General features: G+C 40.7%; 2 protein-coding genes across 2 annotated transcripts in view; one reads left to right on the forward strand and one right to left on the reverse strand.

The window, feature by feature from the left end:
• Positions 1–1,672: 1,672 nt before the first annotated feature.
• On the reverse strand, positions 1,673–17,303 carry CLDN1 (claudin 1). The gene is made up of 4 exons (XM_001500088.5): positions 16,763–17,303; positions 8,232–8,396; positions 6,060–6,144; positions 1,673–4,339 (listed from the first exon to the last, which is right to left on the reverse strand). The coding sequence occupies exons 1-4, from the start codon at positions 16,983–16,985 to the stop codon at positions 4,177–4,179; spliced, it is 636 nt and encodes a 211-aa protein (XP_001500138.1). The 5' UTR covers positions 16,986–17,303; the 3' UTR covers positions 1,673–4,176.
• The window catches only part of CLDN16 (claudin 16), a 94,316-nt gene continuing 87,800 nt past the window's right edge, over positions 15,575–22,090 (forward strand). The window contains exon 1 of the mRNA XM_070242687.1: positions 15,575–17,391. Within this exon, the coding sequence (XP_070098788.1) occupies positions 17,183–17,391 (209 nt within the window). The 5' untranslated portion in view covers positions 15,575–17,182. The remainder of the gene's footprint in view (positions 17,392–22,090) is intronic.

Here is a 22,090-nt window from a genome sequence, read left to right on the forward strand (position 1 = left end):
CCTGCGAGATGACATGCCCAGTGGTTTGCAATCCAGACTGTGCCTTGGAATCCCCTAGGACGCTCACACCAAGGACCCTCCTCTTAGAGGTTCTGATTTCCCTGGTCTGGGTTAAGGCTCTGGAATTGGGAAATTTCAAAAGCTCCCAGGGGATTCAAACATATTGTCATGGATAAGAACCACTGCATGGGTCCAAGTCTTTATTTTACAGATGAAAAAACAGTGGATGGAAACCTCCATAGCTCTCCATGGCTGATCAATGGTAGAAGCTGTGCTGGATTTCAGGTTCAGTTCTTTTCCCACTTGGCATTCTTCACCGTGCTCAGGCCTAGGAAAGAGTCTCGTTCATTTCCAACCTCCTTTAGCCTTGTCTGCATTTAACAGCACTAGGCCTGTGGTAGGTGTTCAGTGAATATTAATGAAATAAATTCCTGTCTCCTGTCCAGTTGCCAATACTGGCTGTGTTGGAAAAACCTGTCAATGGAGGATGAATATACAAACTGCCATGAGGTTTGCAGAGGATTGAAGCATTGAGACAGTTTCTGAGGGTCTGTTTTTTCATTCAACAAGCTGTCCTCACATTACCCTAGAACCTGCAAGGACGTCTGTCAGTTTCCATGGTACTAGCTAATTGTAGAGATTTTAGGCCAGGTTGGGGGTCCCTCAGGGGTGGGGCAGGAGAGGACTGCAGAAATCTTACACATGAACCACATGTAAAAAGAAGGGCAAAAATCCACTACCAGATCTTGGTAGGATTAACAGACTTGAAAATGTGGGAATCTGGGGATGGTATGGATTTTTCCCTGGATCTGGGCATGTGCCCACACAGAAAGTGCTAGAAGAGGGGAGGAAGAATGACACAGTTTGCAGAACAACGGCGTCTAATAAGGATGTGCCCACACAGAGGTGGACGTCTGGTATGAACTACACTCCAGGTTTTCTTCTGAGTTTTTCGCAGGAGCGCCTAGGAATTTCATTTCCTCTCAAACTTCATGGGCCTGGGCCCCATCCCAGGGGATTTCAATTCTACAGAAAGAGTGGAGATTCTGATGCATCTGCTTAATTTAAGGGGAGTTCAAATCAAACTGACTGACAATGATCTTAGTCTCTCACCCATCCTGCTAACGCCTGAGACTCCACATAGAGCTGTCATCCCTTGTTTACAAGTTTGTCTCTTTAATATGAAAATTGCCCAGGGAGAGGTTACAATTAAGGCTTTATCAATTATTCCTTTCAGATAATGGGTGAATGAGTTTCTTCACTCGCTTTCATAAGAGGTAGTGTGGATGATAATCATTACAAAAACAATAATGAATTTCTAGCCTGCTGTCTTCACTCTTCACCAGGTGAGGAACCCGACCACCAAGCTTGCACAGTGCTTGACAGTTGGCTATTTTATCATTTAGTCATTCATTGCAGCATGTCCCCTTCTTACAGATGAAAAAAACCAAGCAACTTCTCCTGGCATTCTCTTCTATCACCAGCCTTGATGAGGAAGCAGCTCAGGTTGAGAGAAATAAGGCCTTCGAGTGGGTGGAGTCACTCAACTGTTAGACAGATAGCCCAGAGGCACCACAGCTCTTCCCCAGGAACACATGTGAGTCAGACCCTATCCCAAGCCACTTCCTCTTCCAAGCATGGCGATCTTGAAATAAATGATTAGAAAAACAAGCCAAGTATTTATTTTTTTATTAAAAAAACCCAACAATTTATTGAAAAAGCATAATGCTTTATACAAATTCCCATTACAAAACCCCCAAATATCTATTGTTCTGTTTCCAGGTATGGTAATAGAATACAAAAATATCAAAATTGGATAAATTCTGGTGTAACAATTCTGTTGGCCATTTTAGACTTTAGATTTCTTGGTAGAGTTTAGCAACTAGTAACCACATGCATTTACACTCACACATCATTAGGATCTACATATGGAGCAAAGGGTCTTTGAAGTATGCCTTCTAGGAGCATAGACTTTCAGGTGTGGAAGACACTCTAAAATGTACTAGGTTCAAATCCTCATATGATGCAGTCTTTTAGATAACTTCCGCCATGTGGTTTCACTATGAATTACCATTCCCAAAATAACTATCCTAGCAGTGTTGGCTGCCAGCTAATAGCCACACCTCTGATGGCATCACTTAACAGATATCCACCTTGTATACCTTTGCAGGTTATTATAATTCAAAAAATCTTCTATACTTTGGCTTTGCCAACACTTACACTTTTCTTTCACCCATTACATCTGCAAACTTGTCCTAGGTCAAGTCTGCATTCCTGAAAGGAGAAACCCTTAGACCCAAAAAAGCATCAGGCCATACTGATTGAAGAAACTAAGATGTCCTTAGAATCCTTTTCATTTAGTAAGCCGAATTTTGCTCTAGTTTCTCATCACTTCAGAGACTGGTTAAGGCGAGAAACCTCTTTCTTAAAATTTCCCTCTTTTCAGTCATTTGAAAAGTAATCCAAAACCTATGCACTTAAATTCCTTAGTTTTTTCCACTAGCACAAGACTTTTCACCTTACAAAACCACATTTACACGTCTTGCATCTCACCGGATCCCCACAACAGCCCTGTGAGGTAGGCAGGTCAGGAATTACAATCCCCTTTTTACAGATGAAGCAATCAATCTAGGGCAGTCAAGTGCCCTGCCCAAAGTCACGCAGTAACTGATAGCACCAAGACTCGAATCAGGTCTCCAGACACCAAAGCCAACACCCTTTCCATTACATCATCTTGCCCAAGTGAAGGAGCACTTTCCACCGACTGGAAAACTAAGAGCAATTGTTAAAATGGAACAGAGCACCAACCACGTGCTAGCCAAAGCCAAAAGAAAAGAATTGGCCAGTGGAGAAAGGGAGGTGCTGAACAATGTGAAGGCGTGTGTGTAGGTTTGGTTCAATGACTTCTTAACAGCCAATTGAGCAAATAAAAACACGACTTAGGCACATTTCATGTTCAAAGAATGAGCATAATATCAGCTAATTAATACTCATTCCACCTCTACCAGCTGGTTAAGTATCATTATCTCAATTTGACAGATGGGAAAAGAGGAGAAAGATTAAGTGACTTGCTTACAGCGACAGAGAGAATATTTGTCAGCAGATTATCACTACAGAAAGTCTAGCATTTCATTCAGACAAACATGCCATACCTCTCTGGGAAGAGTAAACTATATGATAATTACACATAAGAAAATACTACAAGTGAGGAGGGGGGTACGAAATCGGTAGTTAGGGGGGATATACAACTGTGAATAAGATGCTTAAAAATTCAATCAATAAAATTGTTACAACACCTGAGAAAGCAGCACACCGCTACTCAAAGGGACAAATATTTTCAAAGCAAACAAGAGTGTTGTAGGTCAGAGTACAGGGATTGTGTGGGAAGGTCAACAGGAATATATCACCTGGTCATGCAGACAGATTTGCTCCGAAAGCTCTGATCTGTAAGAGATTCTTATGAACTTTTAGGAATTAAATTGCAGGTATATGAAATGTTATCAGATTCAAGGGTTAAGCCCAACCTCCTAAAAAAACAAAGGCATGAAAAATGATTGACTGATGACAAAGCAAGTGCTATAAGATCATAGTAAAAAAAAGAATAGAAAATTAGCATATGAAAAGGGCACATGTGAAGAATTGAAATAATTCATACTTGGTAGAGTAGGTTAGGGCTTCTGTCAAAGACTCTAAAAGCTGATGAAGGAGAGTAAATAATATTTGACCTAACATATATGTGCAGTGCTAGAGAGAGAAATATACCAAATAAACTGCTTATTTAATTAAAATAGAATTAAATATATATATATTTAGATATATTTTAGCTATGCTGGTACCAACATAATGAGAATAAGAGTTTTTACTATCTAATTTTTTTTATAGAAAAACATGTATATATACATATCTATATATATTTAAGGAGCGCCCTCTCCCCACATTTGAGATGATTCCTCAGTGGGAAGCAGTAATACAAATGGAAAAGTCTTCCCTTCCATATTGAGGAAAGGAGATAAGACTAAGTCACTTCTAGCAATGGGTATTTAAAAAAATATGTGTTTTTGTAATACCACGGTTCAGACTACAATAGTCACAAGTCTAAGGTCCTAATGTCAATGACAGTATTTCAATGTCCATTTGCTGTTTGTTCCAATAGGGATGTCTCCTTCTGCTTCTGTGTCACACATAGTCTTTCCCACTAGAAGGTGCAGGTTTTGGATAGGGCCGTGGTGTTGGGTAAGACGTTGTTTTTCGAGGACAGGAGCAGCAAAGTAGGCCACCTCCCAGAAGGCAGAGAGAAGCAGCAGCCCAGCCAGTGAAGAGAGCATGACCAAACTCATACCTGAAAAGACAAGACAGTGCATTTGTTTAATCAATGAATCACTAGAAACTTTTCTAATATAATTAAGGAAAGAAATCAATATCATACTCATTATATTTTTTTCCATTGAAAATAATCCCCTATGATCCCTTGGGGAAGCACTTCAAGGTTTGTGAGCACACACACACACACAGAAAAGAATGTTTACATTGCAGTTGTTGACAACCGCAACAATAGATCAGGCAATGTAGCATGCAATCCCAGGTTAATCACACAAGTATTTCCAAAGACATTTCCATGTGTAGGAGACTTGCAAAGCATGTTTATATATTTTAGAAGTCGGGTTTGTTTGGACCATGGTTCCTCAGCTAAAACTTAACAAGTCATGTTACTGCCACGTAGCAGTCTATATCCTATAAAGAAACTACTAGAGTGTGATGGAGACTATTAGAGTTTTCGATAACTGATCCCAAGTACCTATATACACTGAAATCTGATATTTATGATTTTGCAAAAATAGGCTTCTAAGCAGTCCATGGATCATTCCAGATTAAGCTGATCAAGGTGGATGTATTAAGCCAGACTCTTGGGGAGAGGATCTGTGACTGACTGACGGTGAACAGTAAGGGTAGAGAACGATTGGATCTAGAGTTATAAGGCCCGAGTTTGAATCCTGATGCCAACTCTCAAGTGCTGCAATTGCGAGCTAGCATCTTCACCTCTCAACCTCAGTTTCTGCTCTTCTTAAAGCAGGATCGTGCCATCTGCCTCACTGAACTGTTTTCGGGATCACATGAGACAATGTAAACAAGTGTACAGTGCACCTAGCAATTTACAACATGCTTTCACATCCATTACTGGTAAAATTTTAGCCTGTTGACCTCCAGCAGTCCCTACATGGTAAATCTTATGGGATGGGCTCCAACACAATCACTGCAGTATGTGCTTTCCTGCACGTGAGTGATTATATAAAAAGAAGCACACTTAATCTTCAGCCACAGGGGTTTTTCATCCATTCATCCTCATGGTCAACAAACAATAATTATATCTTAACATCCTGACTCTGAATGTAGTTATTAGGCTTTAAAGATGTGATCACACTGAGACAAAGAGCCTTGTCTCTGATCACAGTGTCGTGTCAGCACCTGAGAGCCAAGAATCAGCTCTTTAACTTCCACAACTTGCGATATTAAGAAACATGACCTTAGTAAAGTCAGTTTTATAGTTGTGATGGAACATAAAATTTCAAAGTGGTGTCTCAGCTAGTTTTTTCATAAATAAATTGATTTTTCATAAATAAAATTAAACTATTGGGAAGGAAGTATTATTCATTAACCCCCTGCAGTCATACTATTTTTTTCCCGAAATCATAAGTGTTAGTGGTGAACAATCAGAATTAAGTGTTGTAAGTATCAGAATAAACTTCAAAAAAGGAAATTTCAAATATATTAGCATCTTTACTAATATTTAAAAAAATAGTCCAGCATACAGTTGGAAAGTATAGAGCTTGGAACTTTTCTACTTTTAAGTGTATTTTGTCATCAATATAGGTTATTAAAGCGATTATTAAACTCATTTTAACATGAGTCACAGGCCATTCAAATTATTTTCAAGTTTGACATAAAATTTCATAAAATTCTGAAAAGTATATCTGGGAAGCTATGGCACTAGCTGGATTTTGCAGAACATAAAAAGGATATTTTCTCAGAAAACAAACTATTTTGCGCATGAACAGCATTACCTGGCATTGACCGGGGTCATGGGGTCATAGAATTCTTGAACAATTCTATTGCCATACCATGCTGTAGCAACTAAAACAGCCAGACCTACAGAAATTCAAAACAAAAGACTGTTAATCACTATGGAACACTGAGCAAAAATATACAGCCCATTAAATTTATAAGTATTTTACAAGAATTAAATTTCATCATGCTGACATTTTTAATTTAGTCAATTTTAATTTAGATAATTTTAATTTAGGGAGATTAGAAGTTCAGACATGATTTATTCCAAGTATTCTGTTAAGACAGAGAAAACTAATAGGCCAGAGTTAGGCATAGTTTATACCCCTCTTGTCATCTTATTCACTTATAGTCCAAGGTCACTGGCACAAATAATGCTTTCTTTAGAAACTATTCAACGGATTTATGTCATTAAAGATCTCCTTCAAAGATACTGTTACACAGTAGTGTACTAACTACTTTAGATAAAACCAATGTCCTTATTACTATAGATAGAATCACTTGCAAAAGGGATGATGCAAAAACTCTTCTATATTCTTCTTGACCAAAACTAAAAATTTACATTTCTGCAGGATCAAAAGGAAAGTAAAGAGCTAGATAGCAGGGAAGAGCATGACCTGTCTCAGAAAGAACCAGACCACAGACCACGCAAATTCCTACTGCCCCACTGGCCAGACATGCCAGGTATTGCCTTGAGATTTGCTGAGGTGCCATGTCAGACCAATTTATGCAGCGTACCCTCAATTTCCCACACATTTCATATTTCAGTAATACCAGAGAGACTACTTAATCAAAATAATTCCGTCATTTACAAGAAGTATAATATCTCAATTTTTCTTATCCAAAGAAATTAAATAATCTTCTATAGTAATTCTAAGAAACCATCAATATAAACATTAAATCTTTCTATGCTACTCGCTTTTCCCCCTTACCTCACCCTCCAAAAATGGCCCAATCTAATTGCCTCTTAATACTTGACAAAAAACACTACTTCTTTTGGCTGCTTAGATAGACCATGAGTATGCTCTGGAATTTGCAACCCTCACTCCCTAGGAAGCCCCTGAAACAGAAGTGGGAATGATGCCATCACCGATGGCAGTTACAAGAAGGCAAGTGAAGCCACGCATAAGTTTATTCACGGCCTCTGACGCCAGATTAAACCATTGTGAATAAAATGCCAGTCATGCTTTTTCTGACAGAAGCTAATCTGGATAAACTGAAAGACTGATCACTTTAAACTAATCAAACCTTTAGCAAAGCCACAGGCACTCTTCCTTCATTATTGCTTAATTCCACATATTATGCTGGCACAAAGACCCCTGCAAGGTCTTTTGTCAAAGAGAAAATAAGAAAGGAAAGTCTAATTCTAGTTTTTCCTAGTGGTAGATTATATCGCTGGTGTCATTTTCAAAAACAATAGACTACTACACATAATATAGTATACATACACTATATATAATATATACAGCAGTCTATTGTTTTATATATATATATTTATACATACATAAATCCACACACACAAACACTATTTTATACACACACACTATCTTATTTAATATAAGCCTTGTTATAAGGCTTTACAATGGAACTATCCATGTCTTCTTCTGGCTCTCATTTTTCTTAAATGTCACATATCTAACTCATCAATCAACACTTGAATAAAGCAACAAATACATTTTTATTTTCTATGGAAAATATAACCTCATCCTTTTATCAAGGTTTTTTCAAGGGCTTTCTGTATTGTTTGCTTTTTTTAACTCATTTAACTTTATTTCCTACCATTTCAACATTCCACCTCCACTCTCACTGGCCTTTCTCTTCACTGATCTATGGGTACATCCACCCACCTGGAACGTTGTCCTCATTTTTCTCCAGTAATCCCAATCCCATTCAGTCCTTACAAAGCAGCATGATTCACACATTCTTTATGTTCTCTCTCACTACATAGACCTGCTTGCTGTGAGCACAGATCTCAAATTTTCATGTGGCTCCTGCTTGAGAATGTGAAAGTCAACTGGAGTTAAGGTTTCTATGTCTTCAGATTTAAAGGAGCTGAAATACATCAGTTGAAGTGCAACAAATCCAATATAATCTAAGGAAACTGAAAACTACATCTTAAACCATGTCAGAGACAGTGCAGTAAGGTGAAAAGGGAGCAGGGCCTCTCTTACCTGCAAAAAGAAATATCACGCCCCCAATGACAGCCATCCGCATCTTCTGCACCTCATCATCTTCCATGCACTTCATACATTTCATGCCAACAGTGGCCACAAAGATGGCTATTAGTCCCAGCAGAATGCCAATCACCATCAAAGCTCTGGTTGCTTGTAAAGTACCTGGCAGAAAAAAATTTTAGAACATGTAAAAATCAGGCCTAGACCAACAAGAGAAGAGTGGCAGAAGACCTAGTATATTTCAATATTGTGTGGAAGAGAGAAAACTGAACCAGGAGCCAGGAAACCCCAATTCTAGTGATGTTTCTAGGTAACCAACATAGTTTCTTTTCCAGAAAAACAAATGCCTGGCTGGATGATGAATAAGATCCTCTCCAGCTCTAACATTTTATGTTTTCAACAATAAATTCAAAATCCTCTGGAAACGTAATTAATGATCTGCTTGAATAGGTTTAGCTGACCTAATACATCTTTAATCCTTACTAACAAAGCATTTTAATTCTAAAATAACAATCATATGTATTATCCTTAAGGTTAAACCATTTATAATTAAACTGGTTAACGATAGATCTTGATATTAGTCAACAGCTATATACTCCAGTCAGCAAGCTCAGAAAAACCAGGTGAATATTTGAAGATAAATGAATTTCTTATAGATTGTCCTGGCTGGATAAGCAACATTAGCAGCTCTAGTGGCTGGAGTGTGAGTGAGGAGTATGAATGTCATTTTCTTAGAACAAAATAAGATGACCTTTGAGATGTTACTTTAGAACATAGTAGATTCATATTCAGAGATATCACCAGTTTTTAAAACTATTTAAACTGTCATGTTGTAAAGTAGTAGAAAATAACTCAATGTAGTATTTCTCAGGATTCCACTAATTTTCGAATTTCCTGTTATTGTCATTGTTGTACTAAGTCATGATCAATAGACAGAGTCAGGTTTGAGAGATTATCCCAATTTGTTTCTTAAAGAGTAAAAACATTATATCATCATTGTGGAATAAAGGCACAGACTTAAAAAAAAAAACAAGCTGAAACTACACTGGATAGATGAGATTGATTAATTCTAGATGTATTTCCTCCTTCAAATAAAGATCATTATCTCATTGACAATGATAACATGTGACAAGTATTTTTGCATATATAAATATTATTTACATTGTAACAAACCATGCTATCTTGGGTAAGCTACTTGTTATTCCTTAGGACCATGTTTCTATTAGGTAAAGTGTGAATAATGATACCTCTAACCAGGGAGTTGGAACAATCGACTTCTTGAGGTTTTTCAAAAGTGGCTGACATGACAGAAACGTTTTGTATCACACTAATTTAGACCTAGGCTCAGTCTTGGTAATTTCAGAGGTGAAAACTTATGGTACCAATCATAATTAACAATGAAGATTTCTAAAACATTATTCAGTTTTAATTTGTTAATATCCTTGCCATAACCAGACAACCTATGATAAAATCATAGTAATCTCTTTCTAAGAAGTATCAAAGGTATTTTTTTTACTGTATTTGAGAGAGATTTTGGAAGCCAGGATAAATTTTTACTTGATTTAATTATAAAGCAAAATGGAGGCACTCCCTGCTCCCCTCACATATCCACCTCCTCATAAGCTTGTGTGGCCACAGATGCACCCTACCCACACACTTATCTTAAGATTCCACAGTGGCATAAGAACTGCTGAATCAAAACACATGTTCCACGGACCATGGGCTTACCGGGAACTGAAGCTGCTTATAAGATTATTGTGAAACTTCTTCCCTGGAATCACAAACCATACTGTGGTATGAAAAGGAAAGTACCAAGGACTCCACAGTTACGGTGTGTCTTTCCTTCTGATTTACCAACAGGTTTTGCAAACACAATCATTACATAGAAGGAAAATGAAAAATAAAATAACGAAGCCCTTATATAAAACATACATTTCAGATTTGGTCCTAAATTCCACTCAGAAGGAAAGCATTACAGGCAAAGAAACACTGGAAGAAGGGATGCTGAAAGTCACAGTGATGATCCACGTGCCAGGAGGAAAGAGTCATCACCTGTCTGTTTGCCTGGACTATCTTAGTTTTAAAACTACAAGTCCTGCATCTCGAGAAGGTCCTCAATCTTGGACAAACTGGGACAGGTGGTCACTCTATGGGAGGATGATAGGATGTGGAAAGGTGGGTTTAGCAGGGCGGGCAGAAGACATGCATCATGCAGGGCTTTGCAAACTAGGGTCAGGGGTTTGGAATTTATTCAAAGTGTAATCAGAAGTCATGGGAGGGTCTTAAAGAAGGAGTGACAGAATTTTTACCCTCAGTAGAGAGAGTACAATTAGTATATTTTTCTTATGATAGTTCTTCAAATTTGTATAGCCTCTTACATCTCTCAGCCCCTCAGCTTTGCTTTCTCATAAATACCCAGTTGTCCAGCCCTTCATTAATCACTTTTGTTGCTTCCTCTGATTTCTCTCCAAGTTTTCCATTTTGTCTGCATTGTAGGGCCCCAAACTGGACCCAGCTTCTATAATAACCATTCTGACCTGTACCTCACATAAAAACAGCAGGCCACCAGTCCAGCAGGTCTGAGCACTAGGCTCACACGGCATTCTTCACGAGGAGTCGACGGGGCCTCAGCCTCATGAGTCATGCTTGTATAAAACCACCCAGGAGGGCAACCCACACGGATAAACCACTCCAAGGCTCCATCTGCACTCACCTGGAATGTCCTAATAGTCACAGTGTCCATCTCTCAGGGTTTCTTTCCCTTTCAAGTTCTCAAGGAAAACACATTTGATTCACACCATACCCATTTACTCTTTCCACTTCTTTTACAAAGAGGGGGCAGATATTTTATTCTATGTTTGCTACAAACTTTACTATGTTTTATTTCCTTATAGAATAACGTATTATTTGTATAATACACAAAAAATAACAGAGAAAATGAAGAAAAACTATCCCTAGGGACTCATAAAAACCATATAGAGTAGGGGATCATGTTTCATTTTTTCAAACTGATAAAGTAATGGTGTTATCTTGAAAAGAAATATTTTCCATTTATAGCCTAGGATCCATTGACATACAAAATTTATTTCTACTTTACAATACTAGATGGATATCAAACACAAAATCTCATCTTGCTTCACTGCAGACATTTGGATGGATTTTTAACTATATCGATATGTGGGGAGAAATGCAAAACATACAAAAAAAAAGGGCAGAGAATCATACCAGCAAGAAAACTCAAGGGCTAGGGAAATGTAAGGATGGATGACAAGTCACAGTAAGCAGGTGTTGTGTTATAAGTTATGAGGGTTTTATGCACAGGTAGAATCTAAATTGCACAGTTTTAAGCTGGAACCAGACGAATCCTTCAGATTAAGGTCTTATGGCAGCCTTTTATGTCAGAGATCTAAACTATGCAATTGTGAGCTCCCCGACGACGCGGGCCAGATATTTGTTCATATTTCCAACCAAAACACTAAGAACAGTACTTGGCAGGCTACGTGGATTATTCAATCTGTGTTCAATTAATTTAAATTAGAACATGTCTTTATTCTTTCAAAATTGTACTAATATGATAGGTAAAAATACTTCCTCTATTGTGTTTAGCTTAATCTTTGAAATAATACCGGGAAATGCCTCCCTGGAGAACCTGGCCGGGGTGTTACAATCCTGCTACAGAAAGCCAGTCTTAGTTGAGACCATTAAAAGCTAGAAACACATACAGGGAAGGAAAAAAAAATCATGCTTTTTGCTTAACTTGATTTATCTTTTAAAATTTTCTAGATTTTAAAATTATGTATCAAATGAGCTTCCAAGATGAAGTTTTTTCCTAGTGGAATGAGGATCGGCAGGGTAAAGAAGTTGAGAAATGTTTGAAAGCCACAGAATACAATTTTGGATTAGAGAGATACAGTATAGCCTTGGACTATTAACTCTGAGCTGGTCTAATTGGATCAAATCTAGAAGCAAATACATTCCTTTCCTGGTCCCTTCCATTTGCCGATATGTCTACAATATTATCATCACTGACTAAAGCTGTCTGTGGACAAAATGGTTAGCAAAGATTCAAAGGTTACACTATTGTTTCTCATCATTATTCAGCAGTAAAGGGAGAAGGCAGGCTTTTAATTATACTTAGCTAGACTCATAATCTTGAGAGTAAAGACCCCCTAAGGAGTTCTCACCATTTGCAACCTGAAAGTATAATTTGGAAAAGTACTTACAAAGATCTCTACTTACAAGACAAGAAATGAGTTGGAAGTTACCAACCTACTACAGTTAGGTTAATCGACATAAGTGCAGCAAGACAAGCATAGACAAGTATGTGGAATTCTCCTTCTTTTTCTAAAGTCTTACTATACAAACAGCAGAATCTCCTGTGAATACCTGACATTGTTTATACTATCTACTGGCTATATTACTACATTGTTACCCTATGTACTATGTATTATAAATAAAATACATGTTAATTATATTTGCATTCTCACATAGTCCCTCTTTACGTCAGTAGTTGCTTAATAAGCATTAGACAAATAAATGAATTGACCGTTGGGTAACTAGAACAAAAATGCTCTCTTCTCCTCTGCAATTAAATGAGCTCATCACAGACTGTCACAGAATTATGCTTTCACAGCTTTTTCACTTATTAAATCTTTCGTCCCTACTCCAGTTGAAAGTTTCTCAAGAGTGCTCATTGTTAGCATTTCCATTTTATTGATGGGTGTGACCTCAGAACACTGGCACGGTCAGTAAGCGAAGTGGCCTGGGATGAGGGAGGAGGTACCACTTTTCAGGATGAGAGCAATTTTGCTGCCTTTTTTGTCTCTTAGAGAAAATGCCTCACGATTAAATTTGTGGTTCGATATTGCCTCTGTGCCACTTACTCATCACTCCAATCAAGGAAACCTGAACCATGCCTTTTTGCTTTCAATCACTGCAGTTAGTAACAAAGAACATTGGCACTGGAAGGAAACAATGTTGGTACCTTATAAATCATCTTAGCTGCATCCCTAGGAACAAGAATAGGGCCTGGCTCACGTTTGTTGGATGGATGAATGAATCATGGATAGATGAATCATGGATTCATCTCCCCACTCCTCCCACTCTGCCCTATTTTATAAGTGGGGAAACTACAGCCCAGACACATCAAGTGGCTCATATACATGGCTAATTAGTGCAAAATCAGGGTAAGAACTGAGAACCTCCGATCTCAAGCCTGGATTTTTGTTTTGACTTCCCTCATGCCAAGAGTCTGAACTGATTCTTGAAGCAGATATGAACACCAACAGCCCCTTGAACACGCTTGGTTCAGCAGGCCTCATGCAGTCTGGGGAAGTGTAAGTGGGTTCCCCCCTCTCTGCCTGTGCTTCAAAGACTGTCCAAGTCAGTGATTCTGCCTCTTTGATTGAGCCTGACATCATGGTGAGAGTGCTGGGAAACCTCACTGACAACCAACACTCATTAAACACACCTACACACATGTGGATTCATGCAAAGCAAGTTGAACAGGCTGGAGGAGCTTATAAACAAATTACAGAATACCAAGGTTAGATGAGACTTAGCGAGAGTCTAGCCTAACCTCCCATTTGTCTGGGGCTTGGATTTTCCCTACAACATTCCTACAGAATGCTTACTTAATTTCTCTGCTTGCACACCTCCCACCACGCAGCCTCCTAGGGCAGCCCAATCTTTGGACAGCTCTAGCTATTAAAATTAAGCACATAAAACAGGCACTAGTTTGCCAAAAGTTTGAGAACTGGATCAAAACAAGGCAAGATGTACAATTTAATTAAGAAAAGTCCACCGCAACTGTATCTGGCACTCTCCTTTGTATATTCCAACTATCAGCTGCAGGAGTCATCAATGTCAATAAACATCAAGTACTTTGGACAGAACTGAAATTTTCTCAGCCACAGCAGAACCACAACACACAGTGTAACATTTGTTTCCCCGGGAAGTTTCTCAGTTACATTTTCATAAACTGCTTTGCGAGAACCACCTAAAAGAAGCCCTGCTGTATCTCGTTTCCTATATTGGTTTAAGCACCCTGCATGCCTGTAGACATTTTATGAACGTCACGTGCTTTTTACAGCTGACACCAGTTAGAGCAGAGGAACAAGGGCTTTTAACACGTCTAGTGCTACAACCTTGATAAATCCCTGTGTTTCAACCCTAAGATGCCAAGCAGGCTCCACTGGCAAAGAGAACAAGGTACAATTTCAGGAAACTTCTAGCCAAGCTTTTCACCTGAAAGCACTTCGTGGAATGCAACCTTTTACAAGGAATAAAAGGAACCTTTTACTATTTATATAGACAGATAATCCTGTTCACCTTTAGATGTCACAAAACGAGATGTACCCAAATCAACCAATGAATAGCCACCTCAAGTGTCTACATCAGGTGGGTGTGAGCACCGCCGCACAGGTGGAGAAATGGAGAGAGGTTCTCTGGGATCCATCCAACGGCATGCAGTGAGTCATTGGAAGGTTGGGGAGAGTCCCAGTGAGTCAAGGCTCCCTCTTCTGAGTATCAGTTTTGAAAGACAGGCCTCCGCCCCACCTTGGATAAGTTCTAGCTTTAATTAAAACAAAAAAGAGGAATCTGATCTGGAATTGAAAAAAAAAAAAATTCAACCAAAGAAATCTCCAAAATGTGTATGGAGGGGAGAGGGAGGGTATTGTTTAGTTCTTCCACCATCGATTCAGAAACTGTACTAGCTATATTAACTACGAATAAATCAAAACGAAATAGCTTAACACATTACCATGTGAAGAGATGATCTGAGTATTTACAACATGGATCAATCTGCTTCGATTTGGTCATTTAAGGAAGTTAAAAGGAAACCCATTTAAACCTGTTGAAAACGAACTATTTTGTTCAGAAGCATCAGAGACTTCTCTGCAATTGCCCGTAGAAACTTCTCCATCTGCCGATTCCTCCACGACACCCAAAATGCCTGACACCATTTCCTTACACGAATTTATCTTTCCATGGGGAGAGTCAATGGTTATATAAAGGAGTATACCTAATATACTCCTTACATTTGGTATAAAGGAGTCCTGATATAGGAACTTTGAAAAACTGAAACGACAACACTCAAAACCGTCACCAAAGTCCACAAGTGTTCAAGGTGTTTACGCAGATTCGGAATTGATTCCATAACTCTAAACTACACAGCTTCTGACAAAGCTACATGCAGGAGGCAGACAAAGCCACTGAAGTAAACCCGAGTGATGACAACACTGCTCACCCTCAGCACACAAGTGGGATGGTGGGCCGGCTTGTTTATCTAGGCAAAGACTAAGCCAGCTTTTCTTCCATTTAGTTCAAGGGCATAACACAGACGCACTGCTTGACGACTAACCTAACACCTCAAGGAAGATACTCTGGCCATGAATTGTTATTACCTAAGTGAGTGGGAATTTAATGAGTTTCTGACAAGGCACTCAAAAGCTTTTATTTAAAAAAATAATACAAATAAAAAGCGATCCTGTCATCCTTCTCCCCACCATCCTTAGGAATATTTCTCTCTACATAATCCTTTCCAACTTGACAGAAATAAGAAGTGAACATCTGTGACAGAGAAATACCCTTGTGGAAGATGGAAACTTGGAGAAGACCCACCCGTCTCTCACTACCTTCCTTCCTGGCTGACCGCTGCTGAATTCCTCAGCTGTGTCTCCTTTGTGACGTTTTTCTTCACCTTTACTCGTCCCTCATATTATGATGGGAAGTTATCTGGAACTTTTCTCCCTTGTCATCCTTTTTCCACCTGCCAGCAGCCTTCACTCTCCAAAGTAACAACACAATCTGCCTCCTCCGAAGACCCCTGGCTTGAAAGCTAAACCTGTCAAGGGGAATCTCAAGAGGCTTCTTCAAGGAGCTATGGAAGGGGATGCAAAGGGGCCTCCAGGCACGTACTGGATCTTAAAAATCAAAAGAATCAAAAGATTCAAACTCAAGTGTGAGTAGCAGACCCTGAGTTGCGATGTTCCATATAGAAATGTGACTTTCACCGTGAAAACTCATAGTAAAGATAGAGTAAAGAAACGTATCTAATACTCTGGGATTATCTATTTAATTTTACAAACTTGAGAAGCTATCAGGCTCCAAATTTTTCAAGGCACACAATTTTCTTGTCCAAACCCTACCATTCTTCAATTTACAGAGAATCTTAGAATGGCCAGGAGAGGCCTAGGAAGGAGCTCAAGCTCAAGGTCGGCCTTCACCTCTCAATCTTCACCCGACTCTCAATGGAATGTAAGAGGAAACCACACCCAGCGGAGCAGAAAAGCGCCACCCAGGGAGTTAGAGGAAAAACTGGAGCTTAGGCTCGGGCCTCCCCTTTCCCAAACCACCGTTCTCTCCACTTCCTCCCTACAAAGCACATGCTCAGAGGATTTGATCAATTGAAGACTAACCACCACGTAGTCACACAACAGAATCATTTGGTAGCCACTATTCCAAAACGGAGCCACTGCGGGTCCGGGTCTCTAGGTCACACCTGTGGGGATGGGGAATGCACTCACTGCTTAGATTCAGCAAGGAGTCGAAGACTTTGCACTGGATCTGCCCGGTGCTCTGCGATACGCAGGACATCCACAGCCCCTCATAGATGGCCTGGGCCGTCACGATGTTGTCGCCCGCATAGGAGTAAATCTTCCACTGGGGCAGCGCCGTGCTGACGATGGCGCCGATCCAGCCCAGGAAGGCCAGGATGAAACCCAACAGCTGCAGCCCCGCGTTGGCCATGACTTGCTCGGGCGCCCGCGCGGCTCAGGGGTGACAGGTGCAGAAGGCGGAGTTGCGGAGTTTGCAGGCGCGCACCCGGGACTCCCAGGGGTGGCGGAGCCGCGCAGAGGAAGTTATTGCAAAGAGCCCTGTTCCCTGCGCCGCTGCTGGAGAAGCTCTGGGTCCGGGTCCGGGTCCGAGTCGGTGCTGGAGTCGGGATGCCAGAAGCTGCGGCGGCTCCGAGACTGAGACGCCGACCCGCTGAGCGCCGCGATTTAAAGCAGCTCCGCCCCCGGCCCGGCCGCCCGCAGCGCCCCCTGGCGGTTTCAGGTCGGCTCGCTGGGAAAGCGAGAGGGAGCATCATCGGCCGTCGCGCCGTGGCGGGAAAGTCCAGCCGGCGGTGCGGGGACAACCTGAGAAGGATCGGGTATGCGGTGTGCTCCTGGGCGCTCCCCCTCTCATTTCTCCCCTCCCTCCCTTTACCCTTGTGAGCCTTCTCAGGCTTTCCCTTCATTCAATCTACATTCATCCAAAAATTACTATGCAGGTGTAAACACATTTTTAAATGATAAAGCTGAAAAATGGAGCCCTCAAAGGAGACCTAGAGTTTCATTTTCAACTTTTTTTCACTATCTTATAAAAGGCATCTCCTATTCTCCACTCTCCTCCCCTCCCTCACACACACACCTCTCCATTTTGCTCAGCTTCCTCCGCTTCCCCTTTCCTGCCTCTGCTCCTTCCGCTCACCGTCTCTCCTAGAATCATATATTTCTGCAAGGGATGTAAGCCATCTCTAACTTTATAAATTAGGAAACCGAGACCTAGAGAGGAAACAGGATTTCCATACGATCCCACAGCAAGTTAGTAGCATATCCAGTGCTTGGTTCTCAGCCCACTCTGCTTTCCACTGCATCTCAACTTGACTGAAATACATGTCCTTTAGTCTGTTATCATCCTCATGAAAATGCAACCTGACCTCCTCGGCTCCTACACACACACACACACGCACACACATACACACCCCGGCCTCTTCCCCACAGCAGTTTCTCTTAGAGCTATGATTCATTCTCAGGGGGACCTGGCCCATGAACCCCTCTCACCCCTCCCCAAAGGATGCTTCATTAATGAATTATCAGATGCTCTTCGTCAAAGGCAAGAGCGTCTAGTCTGTCTTCCCCAGCAGAAAGAGGACTGGGCTGGGATTGAGTAAGTCTGGGTTCTGTCTTGATTCTCACAGTGACTGGCTATAGCCACCACACCAGGTTTTGGTCTAGTTGAGCCTTTAGTTTCCCTTATGGGTCTCTAAAACTTCCTTCTTTGTAGTTACTCAGAAGTGATGTTGTGGTTTGGAATAATTAAAATGTTTTCCCAACTGATTTTTGTGTGTGGCGGGAGTGTGATGGGGAGGAGAAGCTTCTATAGTTTTAGTAAAAACAGAAGCGTCTCGGAGGCAGAAATAAATGTGCTAAGGAGAAAACAAGATATGCCCCAGTATTTACTATGGGAGCTGCCAGTTCGTGCAAAGGAAGGAACATTTAAAAAGTTCAGAATGTGAATGGGAGGAATGAGAAAGCTCTCTCCCTTGGGGGATGTTGACACTGGGGGAGGCTGTGCATGGGTGGGGACAGGGGGCACTTGGGAATCTCTGTACCTTCTGCTCAGTTTTCCTGTGAAGCTAAAACTGCCCTAAAAATGTCTATAAAAATGCAAAAAAGCAAAAATCTCACCACCTCACTTCTTCCTGGCTATCTCCAGATACTTTTTGAAGGTTTAAGTCCAAAGGACAGGTTTGCACAGAGATGTGAAGACTAGCAATGAAGAGTGTAACACACAAGCTGGATGAAGAGATTTAATTAGGAGTAATGGAGAGTCAAGCAGTGAATGCTGCCCTTCTTCGGCCAGTCTGTTCAGACCCCAGGAAGGCTCTAAGGCAGCTGTATAGGGCAGGACTGCATCCAGGTTGAGTCCCCAGAGTCTGGGCCCACAGTCAACAAGTCTTTCTGGGTCCAGATGGAGGTTCTGTGGGCCTGTGGGTGTGGATGAAGCAGTATTAATCCCATTTTATTTATTTATTCCCCAGGATTACTTAGTTCAGATGAGGTTCTTAGAATTTGCAGGTCCCTGTGAATCATATAACTTTATTTTTTTGTTGTTCCAGTCAATTCAGAATTAAAGCTATTTTTTAAATTGTTTCTCTATTTGTTGTTTAGATTGGATTAATGAAGACAAGATTTGAGTTTAGCGAATATACTTGTGCACAGGGCTTTTAATCTACTTGAAGTCCTGTTTCTATCAACTGACTGTTGGCAAGGAATGGGAGGGATGAATTCTGTGGTCAGTATGGCCCCGTGTTTTTGTTTTTTATTCCAGGTCTATGTGAGGCTGATTACTTCATTGCCCACAGCCATGTTTGTGGGGTTGCGGTGAACGCTGTTTACTCCGTTGTGACCCAGGCCCATCTCTGGCGTCCTTAATCCTGTCTGGTTTTCTGTCCTTCCCTCAGAGCAGATAGGTGAGATCATGGCTCAGCACGAATCCATCAACTCAAGGGGAAAAACAACTTACAAATGTTGGCCTTTCATATATGAAACATAAACAACAAAGACAGTACTGTGACCAAGAAGTTTCTAGAAAGCCTGGTAATGGTATGGCAAATGTCCTGACTTGTTGAGTAGGACTATCTGCTGTGTACTTTCAGATAAATTAATTCCTGTCTCCGTTTCCCTATCAATAAAAGTTAGGAATTGACTTCTAAAAGGCCACCCAAATCTAAAGCTTATGACTTCAAGTAATAATAGCTGACTCTTGCGGGTAACAACCATCGTCTCCAACTGTTGAGCTCAGAGATTTTTATGTGCTGTCTCCTGTGTGAAGGTGATGGAGACACAGAGAGGACAAAACACTTCTCCAGGGTCATGTTTGGTAAATGGCAGGGCTGAGATTCCAAACTACACACTTTGACGCTGGAGCGCATGACTTTAAGTATTATCCTACAGTAGTTCGCTGTGTGAATCAAATCAATGGAGGACAATTGGCTTTTTGGACGGCCTACACATCCTTACCCCGTGTTCCTACCTCCAGGCAGTAGTGAGATGTTCCACTCTGTGACTGCCCTTCTGTTCCTTCCTATCCCTTCACAATCTCTGTTGCTGCCCACTGAGATTCTACACTTTAGGAATCCTGAATCATGTCGGGGAGGTGTTGCTGCTGAGGAGGGAAGTACGAATGAAAACAGCAAAGAGCCTGCATTTACTCCTGGTCCATATGTGACTGATGCTTAAGCCCAGCCATGCTCCCAAGACCCAGGAATAAGTAGAAGACATACACAGAAGATGAAAGTACCGGTGAGACTAAGAGTAGTAGAAGAGACTGTAGGCAAAGAAACACATTCCCAAGAGGCAGCATGGCAGGGTCTCAGAAATGGTTATTGATGATAGTCAGAAAGCCTTTGGGATGTACGTTTTTCACTTCTTGACAGTGCTTGCTAACATTGACTTTTCACGGCTTCTCAGGTGGTAAAAGCAGGATGGATGGACACATTACTAAGTAAACAGCTCATTGTGTAATTATTTAGAGCTTGAGAGAGGGATCAGAGAACAAATGTGAAAATTTTACATGAGTTTTAGTATTAGAACACGCAGGTTACTAATATTAAAAACCATTGGTGCCTGCCTGTCATAACTACTCAAAACAGTCCTTTGAAACTCCTGGAGCTTTTGAGAGGTAGCAAGATGTAAGTGGTTAAAAGCACACACTTTCTGAAGCCTAGTTCTATCACGTACCAGTAGAGCAACCTTGGAAAATTTGTGGGACATACTTGTGCCTTGGACTTTTCCTCTTTCGGACGAGTAAAAGTCTACTTCATGGTGTTACGATCGTTAAGCAAGTTCATACATGCACCTTGCTTGGAACGGTGGTTGGCACACAGCAAGCACATGAAATGGCAGTTATGATTCTTTCAAGCGGAACAGGTACATTTAATTTGCTAACCCTGCCATTTACAAGTGATCCTCACATTTGTTCAGAAAGATTTTTTTCTTTTTTTGCCTTGATCCTATGAGAATCCCACTTAATGCCGTAGTTAAATCAATGGTGACAAGGTATTCAGTGTTTCTAGCGGGCAGATGCAATTTTGTGTCCAGAAATCGAAAAGACAGCAATGAGAGGGTAGGGGCTCTAGATGAGATTTCTAGGCTCCCTCCCCTGGCTCTGGACAGGTTTCCCCTCTGAGTCCTGTGTAGTTTCCATGGCTAGGACTAAAGGCCAAGGATCTTTTTCTGAGATAAGGTGGGCCCAGCACAGAGGGGGGATGGAGATGGGGCGCCACATAACTCTCTCTGCAGATCAGTGAAGCTCTTCAGAGGGCCAGGGGGAAAATCCCCAGTTTAAGATTTTTATTACCAAATCTCGGCCTTGTTATCATGTGGACATAAACTCCCCCTTAGGCCTTCCCCTCAGCTCCTAGCTTGGCAGATCTATCTCTTCAGAAAGGAGGGAGCAAAAGGTGGAATTAATTTCAGCCATAAAATCTACCCTTTGAATCATAAACATTTACTTTCAAGCAAGTTGCAGAAGGACTATTTCCTTACTTTATCCCTTTGCTTATATTCTATTTGACGAAAGGTTTCTTTTTAATCATTAGGGATGCTAGAAACACTCCACTAATTTGATTATCAAGAATGAAGGTCAAATTGCTAATGATATTTTACATTTAATCTCTTTTATGTAATGCTAACTATATTAGTCAGGGTTCTCCAGAGAAACAGGGCCATTAGAAGATATGTATATATTGCTGCATTAGACATGATGTTAGTTTGATTGATTGATAGATAGATAGGGAGATATTTTATGGAATTGGCTCAAGCAATTGTGGGAACTGCAAATTCAGAAATTTCTAGAGTGGGCTAGAAGTCTGGAGACTCAGTTAAGAGTTGATATTGAGGTCTTGAGTCTAAAATTTTGCAGTCTTGAGGAGGATTTCTTCTTTTTCAGGAAACCTTAGTCTTTGTTCTTAAGGCCTTCGACAGATTCAATGAGGCCAACCCAAGCTATGGATGGCAATTTGCTTTACTTGAAGTCTATTTAGATCATGTTAATCACATCTAAAAAAAAATACCTTTCCAGCA

Source organism: Equus caballus, chromosome 19, assembly GCF_041296265.1.
Source record: "Equus caballus isolate H_3958 breed thoroughbred chromosome 19, TB-T2T, whole genome shotgun sequence".
NCBI classification, from domain to species: Eukaryota; Metazoa; Chordata; class Mammalia; order Perissodactyla; family Equidae; genus Equus; species Equus caballus.

What these genes read in the sequence shown, in the direction of transcription:
- CLDN1 (XM_001500088.5), bottom strand. Translation starts at nt 16,985, where the DNA reads ATGGCCAACGCGGGGCTGCAGCTGTTGGGTTTCATCCTGGCCTTCCTG. An exon ending in CGTGATATTTCTTTTTGCAG is followed by an intron (nt 6,145 to 8,231) that starts GTAAGAGAGGCC and finishes GAATTTCTGTAG; the next exon opens with GTCTGGCTGTTTTAGTTGCT. An exon ending in ATGACCCCGGTCAATGCCAG is followed by an intron (nt 4,340 to 6,059) that starts GTAATGCTGTTC and finishes TTGTCTTTTCAG; the next exon opens with GTATGAGTTTGGTCATGCTC.